The sequence below is a fragment of the Thunnus albacares genome, chromosome 22 (assembly GCF_914725855.1).
Source record: "Thunnus albacares chromosome 22, fThuAlb1.1, whole genome shotgun sequence".
Lineage (NCBI taxonomy): Eukaryota > Metazoa > Chordata > Actinopteri > Scombriformes > Scombridae > Thunnus > Thunnus albacares.
In genome coordinates this window covers 14,052,729-14,078,572 of record NC_058127.1, presented here as the reverse complement: position 1 = coordinate 14,078,572, position 25,844 = coordinate 14,052,729, and the positions used below count along the sequence as shown (strand labels likewise).

At 39.9% G+C, this 25,844-nt stretch overlaps 1 protein-coding gene across 1 annotated transcript; it reads right to left on the bottom strand.

Moving 5' to 3' along the window:
- Positions 1–2,378: 2,378 nt before the first annotated feature.
- On the bottom strand, positions 2,379–21,023 carry ntn5 (netrin 5). Its single transcript, XM_044341817.1, has 7 exons — positions 20,820–21,023; positions 13,342–14,819; positions 12,230–12,418; positions 9,468–9,617; positions 4,990–5,040; positions 3,916–3,996; positions 2,379–3,675 (listed from the first exon to the last, which is right to left on the bottom strand). Exons 2-7 carry the CDS (start codon positions 14,807–14,809, stop codon positions 3,110–3,112), a joined length of 2,505 nt encoding a protein of 834 aa, XP_044197752.1. The 5' UTR covers positions 14,810–14,819; positions 20,820–21,023; the 3' UTR covers positions 2,379–3,109.
- Positions 21,024–25,844: the final 4,821 nt, after the last annotated feature.

The following is a 25,844-nucleotide window of genomic DNA, read 5'->3' as shown; positions in this document are numbered from 1 at the left end:
CAGGTGCTTCCTGCAGCAACGCAGCAGGTGCTTTGCTTTCACACACACACACACACACACACACACACACAAGGGCAGACACTTTGCCTCCAAGACATGATTGTGCATGTACTGACACACACACATTCTCATTTGTCTGCCTTCCCCTTCCTCTTGTCCTCTGACACACACACACACTTGTATTATTATACTTGTGTGGATGTGACCTGTAACCATGCGCTCTACATAGAACGACAGCGTCTCGGCTGTTGTAATAAGTTTGTTTTTGTTTTCTTGTGCAAAAACATCTTAAGTTTCTTCATCTCAATGGTAAGCTCCTTTTTAAAATGATGCATTTTGAGTCTTGAGGGGCTGGAATTTCACCAGTAGTTGTTGTTGTCACCATTTCATGATACTTTCTTTATCTAAAACAAATGCTAATGCTAAGCTTACTTTGTTGCTTTCATAAATCTTGCTCAAATGCCACGTTCAGGGAAAGTGAATGGGAAACTATTTTGGGCAAGAGTATCAAACCATAAAACTGCATCGACTGCTTTTTTTTTCACCTCTATTAGACCTTGTGAATATTCACTCTCTTTTAGCTCTGTTTTTGGTCTCCACCAACTCCTGAAGGAAATAGGTCTCTAGCTGCTAAATGCTCGGCTAGCTAGCAGCTAACTTTGTCTGCTGTTTGGTGCTGGGCAGGTAGTGTATGGTGAGTTTCTAGAGATTTGTCTACAACACTGATGAGAGCTGTGAGACTCAACCAAAACACTAGAGTTATGGGCCATAAAACCAAAACAATACGCTGAAAGACACTAAAACACAGCATAGATCTGAGTGGAAATGCAGAGTCAGGTGATAATTCTCTGTGGATTTGTCACTATGATTGGCCTCTTTCACATTATACACATTTGCCATTTGTTCTGTTGTTGATATAAGATATTGATTAGTGCAGCTTTAAGTTCAAGGTTTCAACTATTTATCTGTATTTATGATAATTTAGATATTTTTAATGCAAATTCTTGATCATTCTACATGTTGAATGCCTACATTAAAAAAACAAACAAACTGATGTATTGATTTTAAAATAAAGCATGAACAAAGGCCATATGTCTTGCTTGCATTTTTGGGTAGAACTATAATTTTTTTTAGCTAGGTGTAGTTGACTAAGTAGTTGACTTCAGTGTTTTTTATCAGTCAGAAGGTCATACTCATGATAAATTTGACATGACAGCAAACAGGCATTCAGTAAGGACAAACAAAATGTCCTCATATTGGAGGATTTGCCTGTTGATTTTCTGTCCCTGCATTGATGGGGCTCGAAGGGGAAAAACAGCTATTTAAAAAAATATATCTTAACCTTTTTCCAGAGCAGTCTCTTCGATTTTTCTTCTGGAAGGTGTGAATATAAGTAGTGTGCGACAAAAAATTTTGTGATCTGCTTGTTTGGTAGACCATGTTCGTTGAGTGGCCCCATAAATCCTTGTGAGGATGTTTGGACCTCAAAAGACCACAAAAACAAGTGTTACACACACAGCCTTCTCATCAGTGTACTGTATGATGGGTCCCACTGAGAGGTCATCAGTCAGCGAGTCTATTTTTCTCTCTTTATTTTCAATCACAGGCTTCAACACAGCGGCACGGCCAATCACTGACACCACTACCACCAACACAACATGGCTGCTCAACAAATAGGAGCTCTTCCATCTGTCTTAATGTACCCCCAACAACACCATTTCCCCTGGGCTATGACGCCACATCTCCCAAATGGAAACACAAGTCATGACGACAGGTCGGGCCGATGCTTTTTAGATCCATATCTGAGCTCCTGATCCTCTATCTGAGGATTCCTACATGGTTAGAAAATGAGGCTGAGGTTAGTTTGGTCTCCGTGTCAGCTGTCCAATGAGAGAGCAGATTGTAGATAGTGTCAATTTTCCCAAATATTGTACAGTGTGTAAATGTACATGCAGTATGTGTGTGTGTGTGTGTGTGTGTGTGTGTGTGTGTGTGTGTGTGTGAGTGAGTGAGTCTACTGAAGCTTGCATTACTGTTATCACAATCTCTCCAACTATGCAAAAATGTTATCAGGGCAGGAAAAATGTGTCTTTTAGAAAATAGGACAAAAGTGTGCATATTTTTATGCATGAAAAAAGCACAAAATAAGGCTCCGAGGACGTTGAAAGAAAAGAATATCCTTATAAATATTGTTGTTAAAAAAACCGAATTGTTTTCTAAATGTTGACCAACATCAACAACGTTACAGCTCAAGTTTATATGTAGTTTAAAACCATTTTAAAACCATGTTAATTAAAAATTTTAAATATGAGAAGTATGAGTGCCAAAACATTGCATTGACAGAATTTAGGTATGTTTAAAAAAACAAACAACAAAAGTATATCTTTGTTTTTATTTTTATAAAATGAAATTTCTGAATAGGCTTTGGTTACATTTGTGTGTATCAAATGTGAGGTAGAATATTTATCATTTTATAATTTTGGTAAATCTGCACATTCTGTATCTTCTTTGTTTATTTAGACTGTCAGTTTTCTCTTTGTGTGTGTGTGTGTGTGTGTGTGTGTGTGTGTGTGTGTGTGTGTGTGTGTTTTACACAAAGTAATCCAAGCAATAAATATGATTCAAACAATATTTTAAAAATATATTTATAAGACAAAAATACTTCATGGCATTTCAGTAAGAGTTTAGTCAGACTTTAATTTTCTTTGGTAGAAAATATTAAAATTCTCATAACTAATATTTCACATACACATTTGAATATTTTCATCATCATTGAACTGCAGAACTCAGTGCAACTAATTTAAGTTAAATATGGGCACTAGTGTTTCTTCACATTGTTAGATGAGCAATTGAGCGTCACATAACAACAAGTGTGTGTGTTTGTGTGTGTGTGTGTGTGTGTGTGTGTGTGTGTGTTTTGTAGGGATTTGACTTTATCTATATGAGCTTCCTCTTGGCTGGAGAAGCACATTCACTCCTGTTTCTCCTGAAACCTTCAGGAACAAAACAGTAAAAAGTCTGAAAAGAGTACATTCTTCCAAATGTCCAGAAACATGAAGGATAAAAGTCCAAATCTCAGCCAACCTGTTGTTTTTATATTGTCTTTTTTTCATGTAGGACTTTGAGTAGAACACACAAGAGTGAGCGTAGAGGTCAAGGGGGTCACCTCTGTGGATTTAACCTCACTGTCTGTGTGAGAGTGTGTGTGTGGCGCCACTGATGTTTGAGTGTCTTTCTCTTTCACACCATCAGGCTCGCTGTCTTTCTCAGTCAGAAGGTGAGGGGGGATGTACCCAGACTGGGGTTTTGAGTGCTCCCTGTTGTTGTCGGGGGTTTTTTCGGGACAACGGCCCCTCTTGTCCTGCCCCCGGAAGCCCCTGAGTTTGGGGCTCCAGTGTTCCCGCCACTGGAGGGCCAGAGTGGAGCGGTCTGCCACCAGGCGACTCTCCCCAGGGCTCCAGCCCCGCTCTCCCTCCTCGGCGCCGATCAGGAGGAAGGTCCGGCCCACGTGGAGGGCCGGGCAGCCGCAGGAGAGGTCACGGTCGGGGACCCAGAGGGACTGGGGACCTCTGCGAACACGGGAGTTGGCCCCCGTGCGGAAGACGGTTTGCACCGAGATGGAGAACTGCCACCAGGGACCTGAACGCTCCATCCCTCTCACCTGCACCTTCAGCACTGAAACACAGAGAACGGAAATGTATTTATTTTTAATTAATGATAAATTTATCTTATTTTTGATTACTAATTGTAATTTTTATTTGACTAATATGACCACCAAATCATCAAATTTACAATTTACAGTTATATTACTTCCATTTTCTGTGTAAATAATTTTGTTTAGTATTGCCTGAATGTGCATTATAACGTGTTGTAAAATAAATATAAATATGAATAAATGAATATAAAGATACCAACCGTAGTCCTTGAGACAATAGGTCTCCAAGTTCATCTTGACTTTAACCTGGGAAGGCTGGCAGTAGGACACACACTCCTCCGCTACATGAGAGAGAGAGAGAGAGAGAAGGAGAGTGAGGGAGGGAGAATGCATCAAATGAGAAGGTATCATTTCATAGCAAGCATATCAGCACATGTCTTTTCCCCTAATTACAATATGGCTGCTTGTATTTGTCATCACAGTATCCTGTGTCTAACAGATGACTCCCGGCTGCAGCAGGTGGGACATTCCTCAAGTCACCACTAGGAGGGAGTGGTTAGCTACTGCGTGAACACAGCTACTTAGTATAGAGTTATACTGTAGGTATATTTTTGTTGTGAGATTTGATCCAGTAGAGGACGTCAGTACTGATGAGGTGACATTAAAAGGGTGGAGAGTGAAAAGCCTACTGTAGGCAGCGAAAATTCAACTTCATTAGAGTAGAATAGATAGAACTGTCTTGTCTCCACATTACATGCAACATCTGATGAAGTATTATGTATTATTTCTCACAATTAAAATTTGTGCCTAATAATCAAGTTTTGAGTCACTTTTTTTCATAGTAAAACAAGGTGCACAGGTGCAAAAAGACATCAGGAGAAATAAATAGACAAAAATGGCAAATAAAAGTAGATTAAATCAAATGTAACCTAAAAGAAAAATACAGGATAATATATAAAACATATATATGAACTACATAGCAATCTAAAATAGAACATACACATGAACAGGTGGATTTTAAAGCTTTCAAAATAAAATAAAGCTTTAAAATAAGTGAACAGGTGAAGGAAATAGAAGAAAGAAAGGAAATCCTGCATTCAAAATATTACCTATGTAAGTATTATCAGCAAAACAGGCAGTTAAATAACAAACATACATGAAATATCATATTTTATAGACTCGATAAAATATAATATGCAGTGAAACTATGACTGTTAAATAAATGTAGTGGAGAAAAGCATATATATATATCAGAATTATACTAAAGTATAGTACTTGACCACAGCCTAAGGGTCACTTCTTATGAAATGGATTTTCTGCATGCATCTACTCACCTATGCTGTATTGAGGCTGGTACACTGGGGTCGGAGCGACCTCTTGAATTCCTGCAAACATAAATACAAATTCATACAAGTGACAAGAGCAGATACACTGAGAAGCTTCTTCATACCTAAATGGGCTGTCAGGTTGCGTGTATGTGTGTGTGTGTGTGTGTGTTATGTGTGCTATGTCTGAATGCCTCCCGGTGCGTGAGGTATGCTCACTCCGAAGATAAGCAAGTGTCAAAATGACTGCGTGTGTGTGTGGTCCTTTTATGGTCTAGAAACACACTACTTGACGCTCACTCGAACACACACAGAGATACAAACTTTACTTTTGGAAGTTTAATAAGGTCGAACCATCATTTCTTGTATGGTTTTGTCTCAAACATTGAACAGAGAGTCAAATAAAGTTTTGCTCCGTGACTGCGTGCGTGTCTGTGAACTTGCTGGTCTGCCCATACGTTATCCAGGCCTCTTGTAAAAGTGTGTGTGTGTGTGTATGTGACAGTGTGGCCATATATTACCAAGCTCACACACTCTGTTCCCCGTCCGTGTCCTGTCCTGTCTGACACAACTGGGCCAGTGACATCCTACACCCCCACCCAGCTGACTGTCCCCCCTTCTTAAAGACAGGAAGGTGATGCACATACAGTATAACTGAGAGGTCCAGTCAGGGAAATGAGGGTATCGTTTTTTTATACTAGTGCCAAATTAAGTTCAGTACTGATGCCAAAACTTCTTTCGACATCTGACCCAGGGATGTTTTTCTACAAACCCTATTGTCATTCAAAAAAAGAATCCAAAGTTGTACAGACACCTTTTTGCCGGTACGCACTGTGTTTGAGTGTGCACAGTAATAATTATGTGAATCATCCTCATGGAGCGAAAGCTTCCTCTTGCTTGCTCTGTCCAAAGAGGTCAGAGGTCAGATTTGGCAACAGATCAGTGCAAGGATTTTCCATTTGTGCCGGACATTTGCTTACTGAAATGGACCCTGCCTTACAAGAGCAGATAGCCGTAACTACAGAAGCAATGAAGCTGAGAAAAAAGTTCTTAGGCTGGAAAACTGTAACAGAAAGGTTGAAACGCCTTCATTTTATGCCTTTGAGGTTTGATTATTTTACTCCCCAGAAATCACTGCAATAGAACCTAAATAATACCAAAAAATAAAGATACTACACTACAGAGTGCAAGGGACAGTACAAAAGCTACAAACAAAATGTGAAGTAGTTTGTTTATGAAAATAAACTATTTTGATTATTCTACATATAGATAGCAGGAATTAAATGTGTGTTTTTCTAGGTGTCTGTCTGTCCATTTACTATAATAATTTTATATCGAAACAAATTAATTTTAATTTATATCCAAATATGTAAAGCCATATAAATGACATAAATCCCACTAATCCAGAGCTGAGGCGGTGACATCTGCTAATGTAGTTACGTTAGCTTAAGCAGGAGTTTAGCTCCGTGTTTTTTCTCCGTCATGGTTGGATTTTTCTCCTGCCTCATTTAGTTATGTGGGATAATTGAATTCAATTAGTAAATTATTCCGTTAATCAAAATGGGTATTTTTCATTTAAAGATAACTAAATAAAGTAAGTAAATTTAGTTCCTCAATTTTTCAGTGTCTCGATTTTGATGACATATGTTGTTACTTTAATTTTGTTTTTGTAGGGCGAGACACATATTTAATCCTGTGAACTTCCTGTGCTCAAGGTGTGGACGAAGGGTTCAGTTGGAGATAACTTTAAGTTTAGCCTGGCTGCTGCGTGCCTTTTAGTCTGTCTGATGAGAGGAGAGAAGGCGAGGTGGCGGTGGGGGTACAGTATAGATGCTATACATAGCCTGAGATGGTCTGGCAGTAAAAACAAACAAGGTTTTCTTTCACTCACTCCTTTCACTGGGAGTTATGAATCTGGGCCCTGTGATGGGGGCGTTTGGAGCCTTGCAACAGGTGTGAAGCTCGCCACTGCTGGCTCCGGGCTTACACAGTGTCAGTGCTTGTGTAGTTGTCGGCACTCGTGCAATTAGCCGTGGAAGTACACGTGGATTAACGCTCACGGCTGAAGTTCGGTGCTGCCCGGGCGCAGAGATATGAGTAGCGACAATGCACTTGATCTGATGCTGATCCCAGATCAGATGGAGATGAGGTTTCCCTGTAGTGGTCAGCTCATGTTAACGCTGCTATGGAAACCGTCTCTAGGGATGATGAAAAGGGGACATGCTGGGAGATTGGGCCAAATTAGTTCGGACAGCAGCGGCCCCTTTTAAACTGAGATAGTATTTGATAAAGGCTTAGAGTGTTTGATAGGAGGTTTAATCCATTTAGGCCATGAGCAAATGAGTTTGAAGGAGACATTAAAGAGGTCACTTTGTCATGACTGACAACAAACTAAAAGTTTGTGATTAAAAGAGCTGGCGGCATATAAATGCAGAATGATAGATGTGCAGAAAGACTCTTACTATTCATATAGAAAGAAGAAGTAAAATCTGTTCCTCATTAAAAATCATACTGACATTCATTACATCACAAATAACAAAAAATCCAGCCTTGCAACATAACCTTATGCAACAATGTGTCATGTGATTAACACCAATTGTCTAGAAAGGATTGTAAATCTTTAAGAAATTATATAAAATTATCTAGACAACTTGTTTAGAGGCCTTTAATGAACACCATTTCCCACAAGCCCAAAATCACTGTGGGTAGTGTGGCATTCATGTGGCGGCGGCATAATTGGAAAAATGACTTCCCCATGGGGAAAATTCATGTATACGCCAATGTCAAGTCGGAACAACTTGGAAAGTCGGGCGAAAAAAGTTGATGTTGTGGTTTTAGGGAATGTTCTGGTGCAGCAACAAGTCTGGTACAAAATACAACACATCTTCTTTGTAGCGTCCATATTGTATTCCGCATTACGACCTGAAAGCTCAAGAACACACCGAAGTCAAGAGATTGACTAAGGAAATGGGACCATCCGAGGAGCACATGAATGCAGCATTCTTTTGCATTCATGTCATATGGGAGTTACCATAATTACAAATTTGGCTTGTAAAATAGCGTTCATGTCAACCTCCAAAACATAATTACAACTGGGAAACTGAGATTGTTCTATCCCACTTGGCATCTAATAATACGGAAATGCCTGAAAACCAAGTGAGCATGGAAAGTCCGTTGTCCAAAGTCCATTGTTCAATGTAATTAAAACCAAATTTAAGGAATATAATGTAATTTTGCCAGTTCACAGTATTTTAAACCCTCATTCAACCACCTCAGTTATTGTACAACCTTCCTGAGTTTTCAGATGACGTGAACGCTGGTAAGTCCTTAACATGGGAATCTTTCCAGTCCTTCCCATCCATCCGACAGTGCGGGAATGTGGCATAAAGTTGGACAGACTGGGCTGAACTGTGTGGATGTTTTTCAGACAACATGTTTACGATTATTTAGAATGAAATGTGATATGTGCACCACTATGCTGTAAATTTTTTTCAGAAAAACTAACCCTTCATTACAGATGGCATTGAGTTATAGAGACAGCAGCTATCCAAGATATGACATCAGGACTTCAGCTCTATAAAGGCAGAAAAGAGACACTTTTCCAAAATCTGGATGAAAATCAATATATATTACTGTGTGAAAAGGTGGCTCCTTGCCCTGGTTCCCAACATTACTAGTTTTTTTGTGTTAAATCACTAATTTTAAGTCCAAAATAATGGAATACTGGTTTAATTTGGGTGGTATTTATTTCACAATGTTTTATTTTGTTGAAGAGCTTCAGTCCTACTGTGATTTCTTTGAGTTTTGTGATGGTGGGCAGATTGTATGATCGGATGAGACGTTATACGGAGGTCCTGACTCAGTGTGGTAATTAAAGATCCCATGGCAAAGAGTAGGGGGTTCCCTGGTGTCCTGGCAAAATTCCCAACCTGGCTCTCTCCATCTGGCCATCTAATCATCCTTCACTGTAACTGGCTCAGTGATTTCCTCCTTCTGTACCTCAAGCTGATGTATGGTGAACGTTCTGGTGCAAAATGTCTGTAGTGCATCACCCAGGTAGGTGCTACACATTGGTGGTGGTTGAGGTGAGTTTCTCCCCTTCACTGTGAAGTCCTTTGGGTATCAATATAAAGTGCTATATAAATGTAATCCATTCTTCTTCTTCTTATTATTATTAGTTAGGTGAGGCTGTCAAGGTAAAAGGCCAGTCACTGGTCAATTGGTAGATGGAGTGGGGAAGAGAGTATGAGGCAGCTTGCTGTGACGCTGCAGATTTATTTGTTTGTTTGCTTTGGCTTAAGTTATTTTTGTTGAATTTCCTGGTGTTCATTTTTGCCTGTTTCGTTAATATCTTTGTAAATAAACATCACATTTTTGTACATTTTCCCGCCTCCTGATCTGCTTCTTTAACATCCTTTTGGTGCCAAACAGCAACTGCCCTTTATATGGGGTGACAACATCCTTGAGCTGTGAGACAGGAGACTTACGTATGCAGGGCCGTAGAGGAGACCTGCCCTGTTTGAATCCCAGGGCACAGCGGTTACACCTGAGGCCGGTCACTCCTTCTCGACACAGACACTGACCTGATGTCTGGTTACACCACCGACCCACCGCTCCCAAAGCATGGCACTGACACGCTGGAAAAGATAATGAGAAAATTAAACAACTGATACTTGATGTTGATACTTCATGGCATTGATATTAAAGCAACAATAATTTATGTTTTTGGTCAGTTACAGGTGGTGGCACAAGCTTATCTCCTCTTTGTAAAGTTGCTGTGGTGAATATGTTATCAATCAGTTGCCTATTTACATATTTAGCAGACATGCAACAACATTAGCATTAACTTGAAGTCATATTTCAAACAACCTGACAAATTTAAGTCCAATATTTACTCTTCTTGTAGCTCTGTTTTTTGTCTCCAACAACTCATGTGTAAAATATCTGGCTCTTTAGTTGCTAATATCTCCATTATGTTCACCAGCTAGCTAACGTTGTCCATCTGCAGCCCAAAGCTGGGAGGGAAGTGTGCAGTACATTTATCAGAGCTTTTCATGTTGCCTGCTATTACTGGAAACGACACTGATGAGCGCACTGAGAGTAAAACAAAACAAATACAGTTGGGGACTGGGAAAATCAAAACAATGAGCTAAAAGACACTAAAGGTCTCTGTAGACCTGAGGAGAACTACAATATATGTTCTGTAGGCTATGAAGCTAGTCTGGAAATAAGCACGTTCAGTTGAGTTGCCCTGGTTTTGTGGAAAAGATGATGCATCAAGATGTAACAGAGAAGTTAAATATTTATTTTCTTATTTTATTCAAATGATCTCTTTCTAGTTGAAACAGGATGTTGAGGTGGGGTATGATTAGCATTACAAAAAAGTCTTACAGGAATCCTGCAGGATTTTATCGCTTACATGAGCAATAATATTAAGCTGTACAACAATTGAATAGACAGTCTGTTTAATTTGATTTGAGCTGAAAGGAGAGATTACTTTGACTGTTTTGGTAAGAGTCTATATTCATAGCTACTAGTTATAGTGTCAGTTCATTGTGTCTATGGCAGGGATTTTCAAAGTCTTAGACTGTAGGCCTCCCTGCACTCAACAACTGAGCCAAGATAGCCTGATATTGCTGTTTGACATAACTTTGGACTACACCAAATACATAAAAAAGTCTGTCTGTTTATTTGTCTCTGACTCCAGGAAAGTGGGAAATTCCAAAACTACTGCATCTCTGAACTATCTCTTTAACCAAATCACACACATTTAGGCTATTCTACGTGATCTCCTTTTGATAACTAATGTAATAACTAATGTACTTTTATCATTACATACTATTTTTTCTTCCATTCACTGAGTCTCCCCTGAAACTGTTTGGAGCTCCTCAGGGGAGGCCCACCGCCCACTTTGAAAACCTTTGGTCTATGGGAAAACCTGATCTTAAAATCAAAGTCTGTTGAACAAAAGACATGACTGGGCAACAGGCAGGATTAAGAAGACCATCAATCAGTGACAGACCTCAGGTTTAATCCTGCATGACAGCAGGCATCTGTCCTTCTCCCTGTCTGTGTCCTTGAGCAAGACACAAGACCTCTACCGACACCAGAAAAGCTATTTTATAGCTCCCCTCATGGGTAAACAAAGACAGATTCCTCAGTAGTGTTTTAACAGAATATCACGTCATGGCAGAGATGGTTTGGTTTGGTCAACATTCTTATATATTTACATGTCAAACCAAACAACCAACAAGATGGAGAAAGGTGATCAATGTGCCATCAAGAACGGAAAGTTTGATCATAAAAGCAGACAAAAACTAAACTAATTGGTTTTCTGTTGTTTCTTTTGATGCTGTATAACAATTACTGCCTGGATTTGCTGTGATTTACATTGCAAAGCTTTTTATTTACCAGTACTATCAAGGGATAAGACCCAATGAGAGAAGACAGATAGGGGCAGAGGAAGCCACACTTCAGCAGCTCTGTTCACACTCCAATAATGTTTAAACAAATCCTTACAACAAATCCAAACAACCTGACTGGAGAAAATGAGTAATTGGTCACTGAAGGGTAATTCAGTGAAATATAGCATCAATAAATTAAAGGTGAAATGTAAGACTGTGTGTTGGAAGAATAAAAAAATAGAGTTTGCTATAAAAAAAAAAGTGATAAAATGTAGTCATGTTTGATACTAGATCATATCTGTTTTCATCCCTGCACGTGTGTCTAGCTCCCAGAATGCCCCATTAACTCTGGATATATTAGTCCCGTGGTCAAGCTTTCACACGAGCATGCCGAAGTGTCACAGTTACTTAGGACATGTGACCAGTCAAAGGTCAGAGGTCACGGCAGATGCCAACCGGTGGTAACGATGAGGATACAGGTGGCAGCTCAGTGGGGTTTGTGTGTAGTTTTTTTTGTGTGTGTGTGTGTGTGTGTATCGCTAACAGGAATAGCTAGCCACTCTCACAATGTAACCACCCCATAAACACTTCTGTACGCTCGGACGGAGACAGAGCAAGCGTGTAAACACACACAGAGAGAGCATTCAGACAGTCAGACATAAACGCCGTCGGTCACACTCTGATTTTGCTTTTTATCTTCCACAAATGCAGAAAATGTTAGTTGTTAAGGTTACATGTCATGCATCCATGCATGTGCACAAATACACAAAGAGGAAAGCGCTTCCTCTTTCCCGTTGACCCGGCCCCACACACAAACACACACACACACACTTCTAGTGACTGACGTTGGCAGGCCTTGCGGTGGTGCAGCGGCTTGCTGTGGTCGCGGGTGTATCCATTCTGACAGTATTGGCAGTGGCGTCCGGCAGTGTGGTGGCGACATTTCTGACACACGCCTCCGCTGCGCCGTCCCGACTGCTGAAACACCTCCATGCTGAAGCGGCACTTGTTTGAGTGGCCGTTACACTCACAGGCTGGACAAGGGAGACAATAATGTATATAAGTGAACAAAATCAGATGCTTTGGATTGGTTCCTTTTTTAAAGGGTGATGAAAAATAAGATGAATCTTAATGTAACTGGTGGCATCTGCGTTGTGCTGGTTAGTGATGACCATGCTATGACACTGTCACCTATTTGGTGCTAATTTTTTCATTTTATTTTGACTGGAACAGATGATAATGCATTAATACAATTTCCTGCTCCAGCTCATCAGCCACAGGAGAATAGTACAATAGTACTAATAGTACTAATCAACATCATGCAGATATCACTGGTCACACACAGACACATTAAAATATTTCGACATATTCAAATTAATTAAAAAAGTTACAAGTCAAGCAAAACGTCAGCTATAATTACAACTTGTGACCTAGTACTTATATACTGTATATTAGACTAGTTTAAATGTGAAAGCTGAAAACAGAATTTCTGGCTTTAATATTTTCAGCAACCCAAAATAGTATTGTATTGGTTTACAATTTTACAAAAATGTACACATTTTATAAATATATCTACTATTTTCAACTATATACTATGTATAAATGTATAATATTTTGTTTTAATTTTTTAGATCAATATTTTATTGATTTCTATACTTTTACAAGTGTTTGGAAAGAGAAAAAACTAGGGAAAAAATACCGGAATAAAGCAAAAAATCCAATCAAATGTTCACTATTTGTATGTGTAACTACCACACTCATTCCCCATTGCTTGTACCCACAACCCCTATAGTACTCATGTAGTAGTAGTAGTAGAGATATGCTCTGTTGTGTTGTATCGTGTTATGTATTGGGCTGCATATCTCAAAAATCTTTCTTTTTTTAAAACAATGAGAAAAAATCATACAGGGAAAAACTTGACGTTATTCTTTAACACTGTTTTTGATCCAGGACTCACCAACACAGGGGTTTGGGTGAGTAGGTGTAGCTCGATGCCAGGGTCTGTCAAAGTAGAAATCCTCACACACATCACAGTCTGGCCCCGCTGTGTGATGCTCGCACACACACACTGCCCGCCCTGAGTCGTCACGGCGACATCTAGAAGCGTGTCCGTTACATTTACACCTGCCCCCTACTTGCAGGTCGGAGAGGGCCAGAGGAGCTCGGCCTGGAGAGATAAAAGCAGATGGTGGAGCCACCTGCAGATTTCTGGAGCTTTGTCTCATGTTGAGAATATTGTTTCTCCGCTTCCTCAGTTCCCGCCCTTTGTTGCTCCTGCTCCGCCCATTAACTGTCCAATTACAGACGTCATTTTGGCAAGGTGGCCAAGGATTATTTTCCTTCTTGCGGCCACGCCCCCTGCCTTTCTCGCCTTTCTTTGAAGATGTGAGCGTGGCTGAGCTGAAACTGTCCCCGCCTTCCTTGCTGGTCACATTGTGTCCATCTTCATCTTGACCTGACCCTTTAGAATGACCCTTCCGTCCAGGTTTGTCCATTTTCTCGCCTCTGTTCCTCACTCTGATCTCTGAGTTTTTTGTCTCCCTGTTGAAAAATGCCAGTGTATTATCTGTCTTGTCGACCTGATCTCCAGTGTTTCCCTTGTAGCCCGATCTCCACCCCAGAAACCCAGTCCCCCTTTCTTCCTCTGTGCCATCACGCCATCGTGGTTCTTCCTTTTTATCTGAGCTACCCACTTTGGCCTCTTTGGACACTTTGTGAAAGACCACACGGATGTCTGTGGCCGTCACCCAGTCCTGGAGGGTGGGACTGTAGTCAAAATCAGGAGAAGATGGTCGTCCGTCCAGAGTGGAGAAGGCCAGCACCATGCCACCCCGCTGCCTTTGCAAGGGCCGAGGATCTGAGCAGAGGGGCTCCGTCTCTTGATGCCTGGTCTGGGCTACTGTCTGGGAAGGCAGCCCAAAGTTCCCGAGGCAGTCGCTGGAGTAATGCTGCATCGGCCTCCAAGTGCGCCCATAGTCCATCGACTTCAGGATGGAGATGGAGATGGGGTCTGACGGCTCCCCCTGATGGCAGAACTGCAAACTTATATAAGTGATTTCAAAGCGGCGTCCCAGAGGCAGGGTGAAAACCCAGTCCCCAGTGTCAGGACCCCTGTAAGCTGTCCAACAGGTGAGGTTGTGAGGATTATGGAGGTCAGTCAAAGTGGTGATGTTGTCATCATAATCAGACCCTTGGAGCGAGTGGCTAGCATTGACCGGGATCCCATAGGCGGCGTTGATGAACTCTGATAGGCAGTGTCGTGGACGGCCATCTAGGTGGTAGCAGGGATCATGAGGTGAAGTCCAGCTCAACGGGACATGAGAGAGGGAAGAGGAGATGAGGGATGGAGGAAGGCAAAGGAGGAGTAGAAGGAAAACAGGGAAGAGAGAGGTGGAGGGGGGAGGGGAAAAGGGCTGGAACATCATGTCATCGAGCCTGTGGAAGAAAAAAAAGATGATTTTAAGAGAAAACCATGGGAGCTAGATCATAAAAGGAAAAATAAACACAAACTGATTGATTTATATGACTTGCATTTTAAGCGTAAGAAGGAAATCCAAGATAGACCACCTGTGCCTTTATAGAAAACACATGATACCAGCTCCCTGCATCACTTCAAGCTGCACCTTCTTGGCTTTTGGTAGATTCCAGTAAAGATCTCATCCCGTAAAAATGTAATCTCCAATCTTCAACTTAGTGTCAGCCACTGTTTTGAACCCATGACCTTAACAGGCTTTGAGAACACATCAGTCTCAAAACTCCCCTCAACCCCAAAAAGAGTGGATGAGTGCGGGTGAAGAAGGGCGCGCACCCAGCGGGTCTGTCTGGAATGACAAAAAACATGCCCAACAGCTGGGGCTAAACCCCAAGCTGGACCACATCCATCACGTTTATGGCTCTCCTTTTCAAATCCTTTACCGTCGGTCAGTGCTGCAGGCGAGCAAGAAGCCTGAGCATGAGCAGGATGAGGTGTTATCGAGCGGAGAAGAAGTTATAAAAAAAAAACTCAGGAGAAAGAATGGAGGAGAGGGAAGAAGCAGTGTCAGATTAGTCTTGAAGATGGTAGGAAATGATTTATAGATTGAAATGTGTGTTCAGCTTGAGCCCCTACTTGAATACTTCCGTGGTAAAGACAAACACAGACTTGTGTACGTCCGCAGTGTGAACAAATCCCTTCCCGTCTCATACAACTGGTGATCAGTATAATTTATTCCTCTGTCAAGATTTGATACCCAAGAGCTTTAATTCTGGCATGTGGACAAAATGAACAATGAATCTACTTTCTGGAACCAGTGATTTATTGTTAACGCTCACCCGAAGCCCAGAAGCACATTCCCAACAAGCACCTCTTCTGCATGTTTCTTTCTAAAAAGTTCTTCAACTTCAACTTTTGGGTCATTCAATTTCCTCTTCTTAAAAAGGTGTCATTTTCTCATTAATAACTACCTTTCTTCCATATTTTCAAACAACTTTCCCTTTGCTCTTCCGTCTTATTGCCCATCTATCACCTGCCCCCTTCATTCTGTTCTGGGAATATTCTTAACTGCTGTGAGATTCATGATGTCCTAACAAGCGTTTGACACTGACAGCAAAGTCAGCAGGGCTGCATAAACCAAACCCGTAGGAGAGGACGGGGCTGAGAGCCTCTCCGGCCTCGTCATCCCGCTCAATTAGCCAACGACCGAAATATGAGGCTTCCCTCAGGGACCACACAGCTCTAAGGGCCTGCGAGGAGGCCATGTCACTCCTTCGGCTGCCTTGGACAAACTGCTCCGCTCCTGACCTCCAAAAGCAAAGACGAGCTAGAAAGTGGACTAACCTAGCTTGCTTAGGACAAAAGGGAAGATCAGGAGTATCAGGCGACTATGTTTTGTGGTGTTGCTACTGGAAACGCTACAAGAAACGTGTGCAGTGATGAGAAGTCTGGCTGTGACCCAGGTGCCACCGAGACACATTCCTGGGGTCCAGAATCGGCAGGGCATTCCTGACGAGTCAAGACGTGCCCCATGGGAACCTGAAACACTGATAAAAAGCAGGACTGATTGGGTGATTAATTAGGTCTCTGGTTTCATACAGTGTTGATGTCTCTGCTGTAGAAAAAGGGAAGACGGCGTTAAGGGGACTGAGCAGGGTAAAGGTTATTGGAGGATTCAGGGAAGTGGTGGAAGAATTCCCTCTGGATGAGGAATGAAGAGTGAGCGTAGGCGGGTGGGGGTTCAGCTTTGGGGCGGGTGGGACGAGTGAAACACATGAGGCAAAGAGAGAAAGGGGGCGGTTGTTTAACATTCCCATGACATGCACTTGTTCTTGTCTTTGTCACATTACATGACTAATTAAACATCGGCCCATTACAACCACTTTGATAAATGGATGCTCATCTGAGAGAGGCCCCTGAGGTTTTTAATGCGCCCCTCTAGGCCAAATCCAGACTCTCTCCTCTTCCGAAACCAGATCATCTGTCTGGCACCGCCAACGTAACCCAACCGGATATAGTTTCAAGGTTTTTTCTCTACTGCTTTCCATAAATTCACACGGCCAATGTGTCGGAAGAACATGTTGAAGATGAGCGACGTTCCCTATTAATATTCCTTTCGGTGAGAATAATATGCAATAACTGCACATCATGGGTATTTTACACCAGTCTGGTATCGCTGCATATTGGCAACAAGTAGTTGGAGCCTCAGTTGTATATCATCCCCTTTTTATTCTCCCCTGCAACTGCAAAATAGAGTCTAAATGCTAACAATAACCTTTAAAAATACAAATCAACAAGGAATTTGGAAGCATAATGTATCACCAACATAGTTTTAAAATGACTTGGCAGTAATGTCTGTCTTTCAAAAAGCTTATACAGCCAAATAGTGGTATGATGAGATCAACAACATCTCTGGCGGGTGATCTTTAGAAGCAGCTATGCTTGGCTGGAAAGGGGCTGGAAAAATACTTGCTGACAACCTGGGGGCATGTTTACAGCAAAGTTGAACAGCGAGAGCGAGGAGACCACCGCTCTTGTGCGTGCTCGAAGCCCGGAGCAACAAGCTGCAGTCCGTATTTATTTCCTAATGTAATTTTCCTTCCTTCGTTTTTCATTACACTGAAATGTAAGCTTCTGATGAACTTGAAGAAGCCAAAAAGGTTAATATCAGGAAAAAACACAAGTGCATTGTTTTATGGTAAAACCCATAAAAGCTGTAGTAAGAAGAATTTGTGCATAAACAGTACCTATAAAAAGTATACACCCCTCATGTAAGTTTTCATGTTTTATTGTCTTACAACAGTGAATCAAAGTAGATTTCATGTGTTTTTTTTGACCCTGATCAACAGTACAACTATAAAATACAAAGTAATTGTTTGCAAGTATGCATAGTCAGTACTTAGGACTGCATTTTTAAGAGAATAGTGGGGTTATCAGAGGGATATATGGATTATGAATAATGATCTGTTAGAAAAAATGCAAGAGGAAGCTTGAAGGAGGGTTTTTTTGTATGTGCTTGTTGCACTGTCAAAGTCTTAGTTCTTTTTTTGATTATTTTGCTGATATTTGGTTTGTGTCTATTTCTACATTTTGCATATACAGTATATATACTTCATATAATCTGTTGTACTATTTTTAATGCCTGATCCGAGGCAAACAAACTAGTAAGGAGAGGAACATCAGTAGAAGATTATCACATGAGTAGTACCTTGGACATTTTTTAGCGTTTTGACCCATAAAATGCCACTTTTAAACTTTATTCTGCTGCATAAACATTTCTAGTGATTTGCAGGAAATGAGCACCGCAGCAGGTTCCTGCAATAAAGTGGGGGGGTAACCTCTGGAGGTTGTGTGGGACTTTGTCTCTTGCTACCTGTTAACTCGCTTTGGCCTGTTCACACTTTAGAGTGTGTCTGGGTGTGGAGCTGTTCTGGTGAGCAGATGAGCTGGATTTGGCGTGTCTCACACATTTTAACATTCCTCGTCATGGGCAGCAGCTCTGGACAGCCAACGGAGGAAAACATGTTAAATTCAAATTGCTCTGCTGTTTTCTGATGAGTTCAACAAGACTAAATTGTGTTTTTTGTAAATAAACAGGACTCTGCGCAGTTAGAAGAGACCGAGCCGATAGTCGCTGGGAAGACTTTTCCCAGGCTTCTACATTGCTCTACTATAAGACATGGAGCCTTTAAATAAATATGATCAATTATATAAGCCCGCTCTTATAGCCTGCATGTTTGAAGCTGAACCAAAGCACCTGTTGGAGCATGTTACCACACTGACACCTTTGTTAATTTGCAATTGTCCTCAGCCGGTCAGAAATACAACACTGGGTGAGAAGAGAAAGGCTACGTATGCGGTCTGTATTCCCAAACTACATTCCTGCCTGCACAGTTGAAGCCCATGTGTGTGTTATTCCACACGGAGCGGATTCCAGGAGTTCTGTTTTTGGTGTAATAATCTAATTTTAGTGGGGCAGTCCAGGAGGTGGAAGCAACAGACAGCACAAAATGGATTATCACTGCTTGTATCTTTAGCTAAAGGCCTCTGTCATTCACGTTTGCACCTCCAACAAACTGCCAATCCAGTGCATGTGTGGGGGGCCCCCAGGGGCCAAGTGTACCTCAACAGGCACACGGAGGGTGCCTCGGCCTGTGCGTTGACCCATATGAGCCCTGCTTGCTTTGCTTTTGAATAAAAAAACACATGTTACCCACTTGATATTTAAAGTTTCCTGTCAATCCTCCCCCTCCCCTTTACAGGCTCTCATACAAGTTGGCAAGGCGCTTTCCATGGAGGCTTCACATGTTGATATTGAAAAACAGATGGAAATGAAATCACTGTGATTCCATGTTGCAGTCACGCCAAAGACAACCTCGGGCAAGATGGAAAAAAAGTAAGGCCCTATGGTTGTAATTGTGTGTCAATTAAATCCACAAGGTGCCATACAGCCGATTAATAATGAGGAGCAGCCGGTAAAACAAAAACACAATATTTTGCCCAGAGTTGCGCCCTTTATGAGCACATAGCAAATAAAAAACACCCATGATTCGTGTCAGATAATTTCTTATTTAAATGATTATCAGATTATGAAAAGAAACAAACAACAGCCTGTTGTAATTAATTGTCACCACTGCCAAAAAGGCCTCAACTGTAAAATTGTGCTGACGCCTATACAGAAATTTACGCCCCTATATCCTAACGATACAGCCTATATGTATATTAAAGCAAATACGGTATATTTTCTCTCGGATACGATCCTGCAAAGGGATTTTAGGAAAAACAAATTAACTACAGACGAACCTTAAAAGGCAAACAGCCTGCAGTCACACGCATGATGCAGGCGTTGCATTTAATGGACCTGAGAATAATGATTCACACGTCACGGTTCACTCAACATAAATGTTTATCATATTTAGCCTGATTACTTTGGCAAGAGCCAACAGTGAAGCCCGGAGCCTAATTGCCCCAATTCTGCAGAGCTAATTGCACTTGTTAAGCAGAAATTGGCTGCAGTCAATTAGCTTTATCTCCCCGATAGGAACAATAATATTTACAGTGTTACTCTATCGCAGCTTGATCAGTCAGCTTTTTAAATAAGCATACAGGATTCAGAAGCCTTAAAAAAAGAAAAAAGAAAGGAATCTTGTTTTGCATGTGTTTGGCTTTTAGGACAAATTATTTCAATAAAGTCCAACCAATTAAAATTAGCTTCATTGGCGTGTTATGTTAATATTTTGATTTTTATATTTAATTTTATCTGGATCTTTAGACTATAATGGCACAAAAATCTAACATCAATGCTTAAAATTATATTATAATAACGAGTGCATTGTCCCAGCGGCAACATGCTACAACAAGTACTTTTGTGGGGGAAAAAAGCTAAAGCTAAAATCTTTGGTTTTATGCTGACAGAAGTTGTAGGTAAAATAATTCATAAAACCATAATTAAGACTGCAGCCAACTTATCTCTTCGGCCTGCTGTAGTCTTAAAGGTTTATCCGGCAAAAGCCCGTCAAATACAGTAAAATAAACCCCAATAGTCAAAGCCCCTGCAGGCCAAGGCCTATACAATTTTATAATATAAATCATATTGATAAGTAAAAATCAAAATAGCCTGAAACTCTTCGTTATCAGCTGATTTTCTAAGAATAAGCTGAGCAGCAATAAGGGACAAAATGTCAGGATATTTAGTCAGTTTGGTCAATTATTAGATACTGTAGAGCAGAAAACGCAACCTCGTGCTACATGCTCCTCTGCCTCAAATTTTATCACACAGTTTCCAAATAATATTTCTGGGAATGTATTCCTTATCTTTGCTCCTCCTTGCAGTGCCAAAAAATGGCAAGATCGGACTTGCCGTCCATTACGCGCGACTTCAACAGAGGACAAGTCAAAACCTCACACAATCCTCAAGTATCAGCGAAAGACATTTATAAAAGAGGTAAATCATACGAGCTCACCATGTGCCTCCAAGTGATTCCCCTTCTCCTTACTTCTCCTGCTCCTGCGGTCCCTCCCGATCATTAAGAGCAGCGCAGCAAGTGTCCGGACATCCAGCTCCGGCGCGTCTGGAGAGGAGCAGAAGACAGACCTGCCGAGAGGGGGCAACACACCGGGGACTGAGGAGGAGGAGGAGGGGGGCAAATTAACGGGATCTGTGGGGAGGTGCGTCTCTCCTTATAGTAACTGAACTGAGCCAAGAGCTCCCACCTCGAGAGGAGTCACATCCTGCTTGACGCACGGCGCACATCTGCCAAACTGGCTCATATGGCAAATATATATCCATCAAACTCAAACCCAACACAGTGTCAAGGTTAAAATCGAGTCGAATAGGCCCCAAATCTTTTTAGAGTTTAATGTTTTGTTGATTTCGAGGTTAAAATATTTTTAAAAACGTTTTCTTTGCCTATTAATGTTGACACCTACCATCCTATAGACCTTATTTTTTTAAATTGATCTTCTGTCTTTAAATGAGCAGTAAATAATGTGATATGTTGCCTGAGCCAATGTCTGTTTTCACTGAGTCTCCTCCAAAGAAACTTAGAGTTAATTAGATATTGATTATACAGAAAATAGTTTACATTGTTCTGACACTCATTGGACACTTCAGGCTAGAGAGTAGTGTGTGTGTGTGTATATGTATATATATATATATATATATATATATATATATATATATATATATATATATATATATATATATATATATATATATATATATATATATATATATATATATATATATATATATATTTACTGAAGCACTGTTACACTTGTGTGATATTAGTATTTTACATGAGTGGACTATTACCATTTTATGCTTCATACATTTATGCTTTTTTACACTTTTAAAAATCCCCTTTTTTATACTTTAATTTATACTTTAAATGATTTTACACACAAAACATTTGATCTGCTTATAAAAAAAGATGCATTACAGCAGCCATTTTTCATGCAGTGAGTACTTTTACTTTTGATACTTTAAAGTTATTATCCTTATAATATTCTTATAACCTTATAAGGATTATAACTTTAAATACATTCTGCAAATTACACTTATGTACTATTATTTTGTATTATTTTCAATGTAAGAATTTTTACTTGTCGTGGAGTATTTTTACAGCGTGGTATTTCTTCTTTTACTGGATCTGAATACTTTCTCTAACACTGTCAGCTTGTAAAATATGATGCACTGTTGCAGATTAAACTACCCAGCAGGATAAAATTACCCTCCGCCTTGACCAGCTATTGAGTTAAAATGCTGCTCTGACTTCATACTTCAATAATCATAAAAATGCAACACGTTGAAAAGGCCCATTCTGCATACTGAGTGCTTTAACTTTTCAAATTTGTAGGCGATACATTTTTCCAAAACACTTTTACTACTAGAACACATTACTTTTACATAATTAAAGGCTGTTAATACTCCTTTCACTACTGGTCGCAAATAACAGTCATAAGTTTGATAAATTGAGTCATTTTTATCTGAAATTAGTAGTTATTTGTTGAATTGGTTACATAGCTTGCAGAAAAGAAAATTTCAGATGGATTACTAGCATGAGAAAATGAACTTTCCTGAAACAGGTTCATCTGTTTGAGACAAGTGGAATCTTCTGAGCCTTGGAAACTTTTCCGTCTTTAAGAGAAAACTACAGTTTTCAGGCTCAATTGAGCATTTCATGGCTTGTTAAGAACATTTTTCTACACTGTACAGATTCTCTGCTTAAAGTTTATTACCACTGGTGGGCAAATTGAGGACAAGGAGGAAAGTTGCAGTAGTCTTATCTCGTATTGTCCAGGCAAAGATCTCATTCCCCACTTTGCTCCAATTATCCCTCAGTGGAATAGGAAAAATAGTTAAAGTTAATTGGCTGGAGTGGATCGTTCTCAGATGTGAGGCAAAACTGATACAGATGGAAATATAAGAAAGAGAATTGAGGTGGAGGGAGGGAGGAAGACGCTTGATTGGAGAGGAGGAAACTTTCCCAGAGAAAGCCATAAAACTGATTGATGACTTCCCTCGAGGAATGTTTCCCCAGGTGTGCTTTGTGTGTGTGTGTGTGTATGTGTGTGTGTGTGTAGTTACAGTGCAGTTAAGAAATGCTATCCTTGGACGCAGGACAAGTGCAATAAAGTAAATTGAGAGGCAAAATACCACGTTTATTCGTCAATACTGCACTCTGGCAGCATAAACACCCGAGGCTCGAGAGGTTTCACTGAACTAAGATGGAGGTGGAGGTAATTGTGACCATTTAATGAATAATCTTAATTACACAAACACTACTTGATAACAGAAATCATCATTGAAAAATAATAAAAGAAAATGTTTAATAAAACTCATAAGGTGGTCCATGACAGGTGCTTAGTGCTGCCAAGTTTACACCCTGCAGCAATGAGTGTGCTAAGAGAGTCAAATCATAATAAACAAAATACCATGGAGGTGTAATTATAAATGTCAACATTGAGCCACCATGACAGAATAGGAGCAGATTTCATAATACATGGATGTCTGCTTTGATGGATTAGTCATGCTTAAACATTTTAAGTACAACAATAAGGCACTGTACTTTGGTTTGATGATCAGATATGATATGATGAAATTTGCAACCACAATCTACATTTACAGTATTTCTCAGTTACTGGAGCACTACAAAAACCATGAATGCAACTTTTGGCACCACAGATGGGATGCAACTACCAAGTGCTCATTTTATAAATGGCTGTAACACATTCACAATTACAATTAACTCTTCAAGGGAGATAACTGCGGTGAAGATACAGAGAAAAAAATCCAAAATAAAAATCAGCTGTTTTAATGGAAATCTGTGGAAACTGATGAAGAACAGAGAAAGTGATTAAATCTGGATGAAATACAGATATGTTGATTTATAAAGACTTCAACAAACAAAGAAAATGAAGTGACATTAGCTAAATCTGATTTTTTGAATGAAATTTACATATTTTCAACTCAGAGCAAAGGAAATATTAATTTAAGACAACAGGTATACCCCAGGGATCAGTGTTAGTCCCCCTACTATTTAGCTTATATCTTAAAGATCTCCCACATCAGTGTCAAGAGACATAACTGTGAACGTATGCTGATGACACTTTTGTATACTGATATGCAAAAAATAGCCAAGCTAGCAGCTGTAAAGCAGGTGAAAGGACGACTGAAATGACATCAATAAATTGAGCATAAGTCATCAATAGCGTAACAAATTTTTTCGTCCTTTCAAAAAACATAAAAAAACAAAACAAACAAAAACAATTAAATGCAACTTGGGAAATTTAATACAAATAGAAACAGTCTCTCTATATATGCAGCCAGAATATTTATGAATGCTTTGATCTTTTCCTTCATATGATACATATTGGTGGTAAATTGGAGAAAAAGTCATTAAACCACTAGAGTATTTGTACAAACCCATCTCAAAAATTCTGGATAAAAAGCTAATTCAATATAATTTTTGCTGGATACTGGAGAAACATAATCTTCTGAGCTTTGGAAATTTTAGCTTGCATTCAAATATTTGTGTCTTGTGTATAACATTTTGAATTATTTGGCCCACTTTTCCATTAAAATACTTTGTTTACTATTGCTTTGAAATATACTTCTTGCTGATATGTGTGCAATATATGTATATCATATATATGGTATGTGTGATGTATTGTTTAGTGCAGTTCTGTCTAAATTGTGCCCTTTAAAGTTATAAATGGGGAAAATGGATAAATGAGATCTTCTGGGCCAGTGAAGTTGCTGGAGAATAAAACAGATTTTTACCGAAGTGCCAAAGTTTCTTCCATTCTTTTGGAAAAGCAGCATCTTCTAAAAATAAAACTTTAACAATGAGACACAGTCCACCGATCGTTTGGTTTTGTTCTGTTTGCTCGGTGATATCACGCTTCAGAGGCTGTAAGAAGATCTTCTATTAACTTACATGATGTATCTCACATGTCCCGTCCAGTTCCTGGGATCAGCCACCTCGTCTGAGCAGATCTTCAAGAAGATCATGTTTCCTGCCCTCTGACCTTCTCCAATGTATATAACGGTATAGTGAGAAAGGAAATTGTGGACTGTCCTGGACCTCTTTCGGACACTAAATGCCAAAATTTCACATTTGAAAAACGATTCTCTCCCAATAATCAATCATAAGTATGTCCTTGCTGGTAACAATGATGTTTTTTGTTTTAATGCAGCAGGAAAGACGTCTTTAAAAAACAACAACTTTGACTGAAGGGTTTGGCTCTAAAACGCGGGTTGGCAATAACAGCAGAGTGGAAAATCATGCTGGTTGCCATGAAATGAATGCAATGTTTTTGTTTTTCCAAGTTTGCTTCACTTTGTGTCTGGCAACAGTGTTGACAGGTGCTGGACAGAGATGAGGAGCAGGCTGTTGTATTGCAGTGGATAAAAACCCAACAACAAATTCCTGGTGCCTCCGAGGGAAAAAATGCAGCAACCCATAACAGGCTGCAATCACCAAAATCTAATCTCTACCGGTGAACATCATGTAAAGTTACGTCAAGTTTATGCTTGTCAATTAGCTTTGTTTGACTTTATAATCTTGGTTCAAGGTCAAACTGGCTTTTTATGGAGCTTTTAACTGCATCTCATAGTCCAATTGTCACGCTCCGATGGAAGTATTTTCAAATCATTTACTTTGCTAATAAATTAATGTAAAGGTATTTGTACAGTAAATTGAAAAATGGACTCTGTGGCTGATGTATTATTATATATGACATCATTAGATTGTTATTGATTGATAATATCTTAAGTTTCATTTACTGACTAAACCTGCGGATGCATTTGAAAAATCACATTTCTGCTTTTTACAGTTTATTTGATCTAAGTGATGTAACATCTCTGGTTATTGGAATATCTGCAGAGTCTAAACTTTAACAAATAGTCAATATCTTCGAAAAACAACCCCTCACTTTTCAGATATATTTTAGGAATTCTAATAAAGACTGTTTTGCAACTTTTT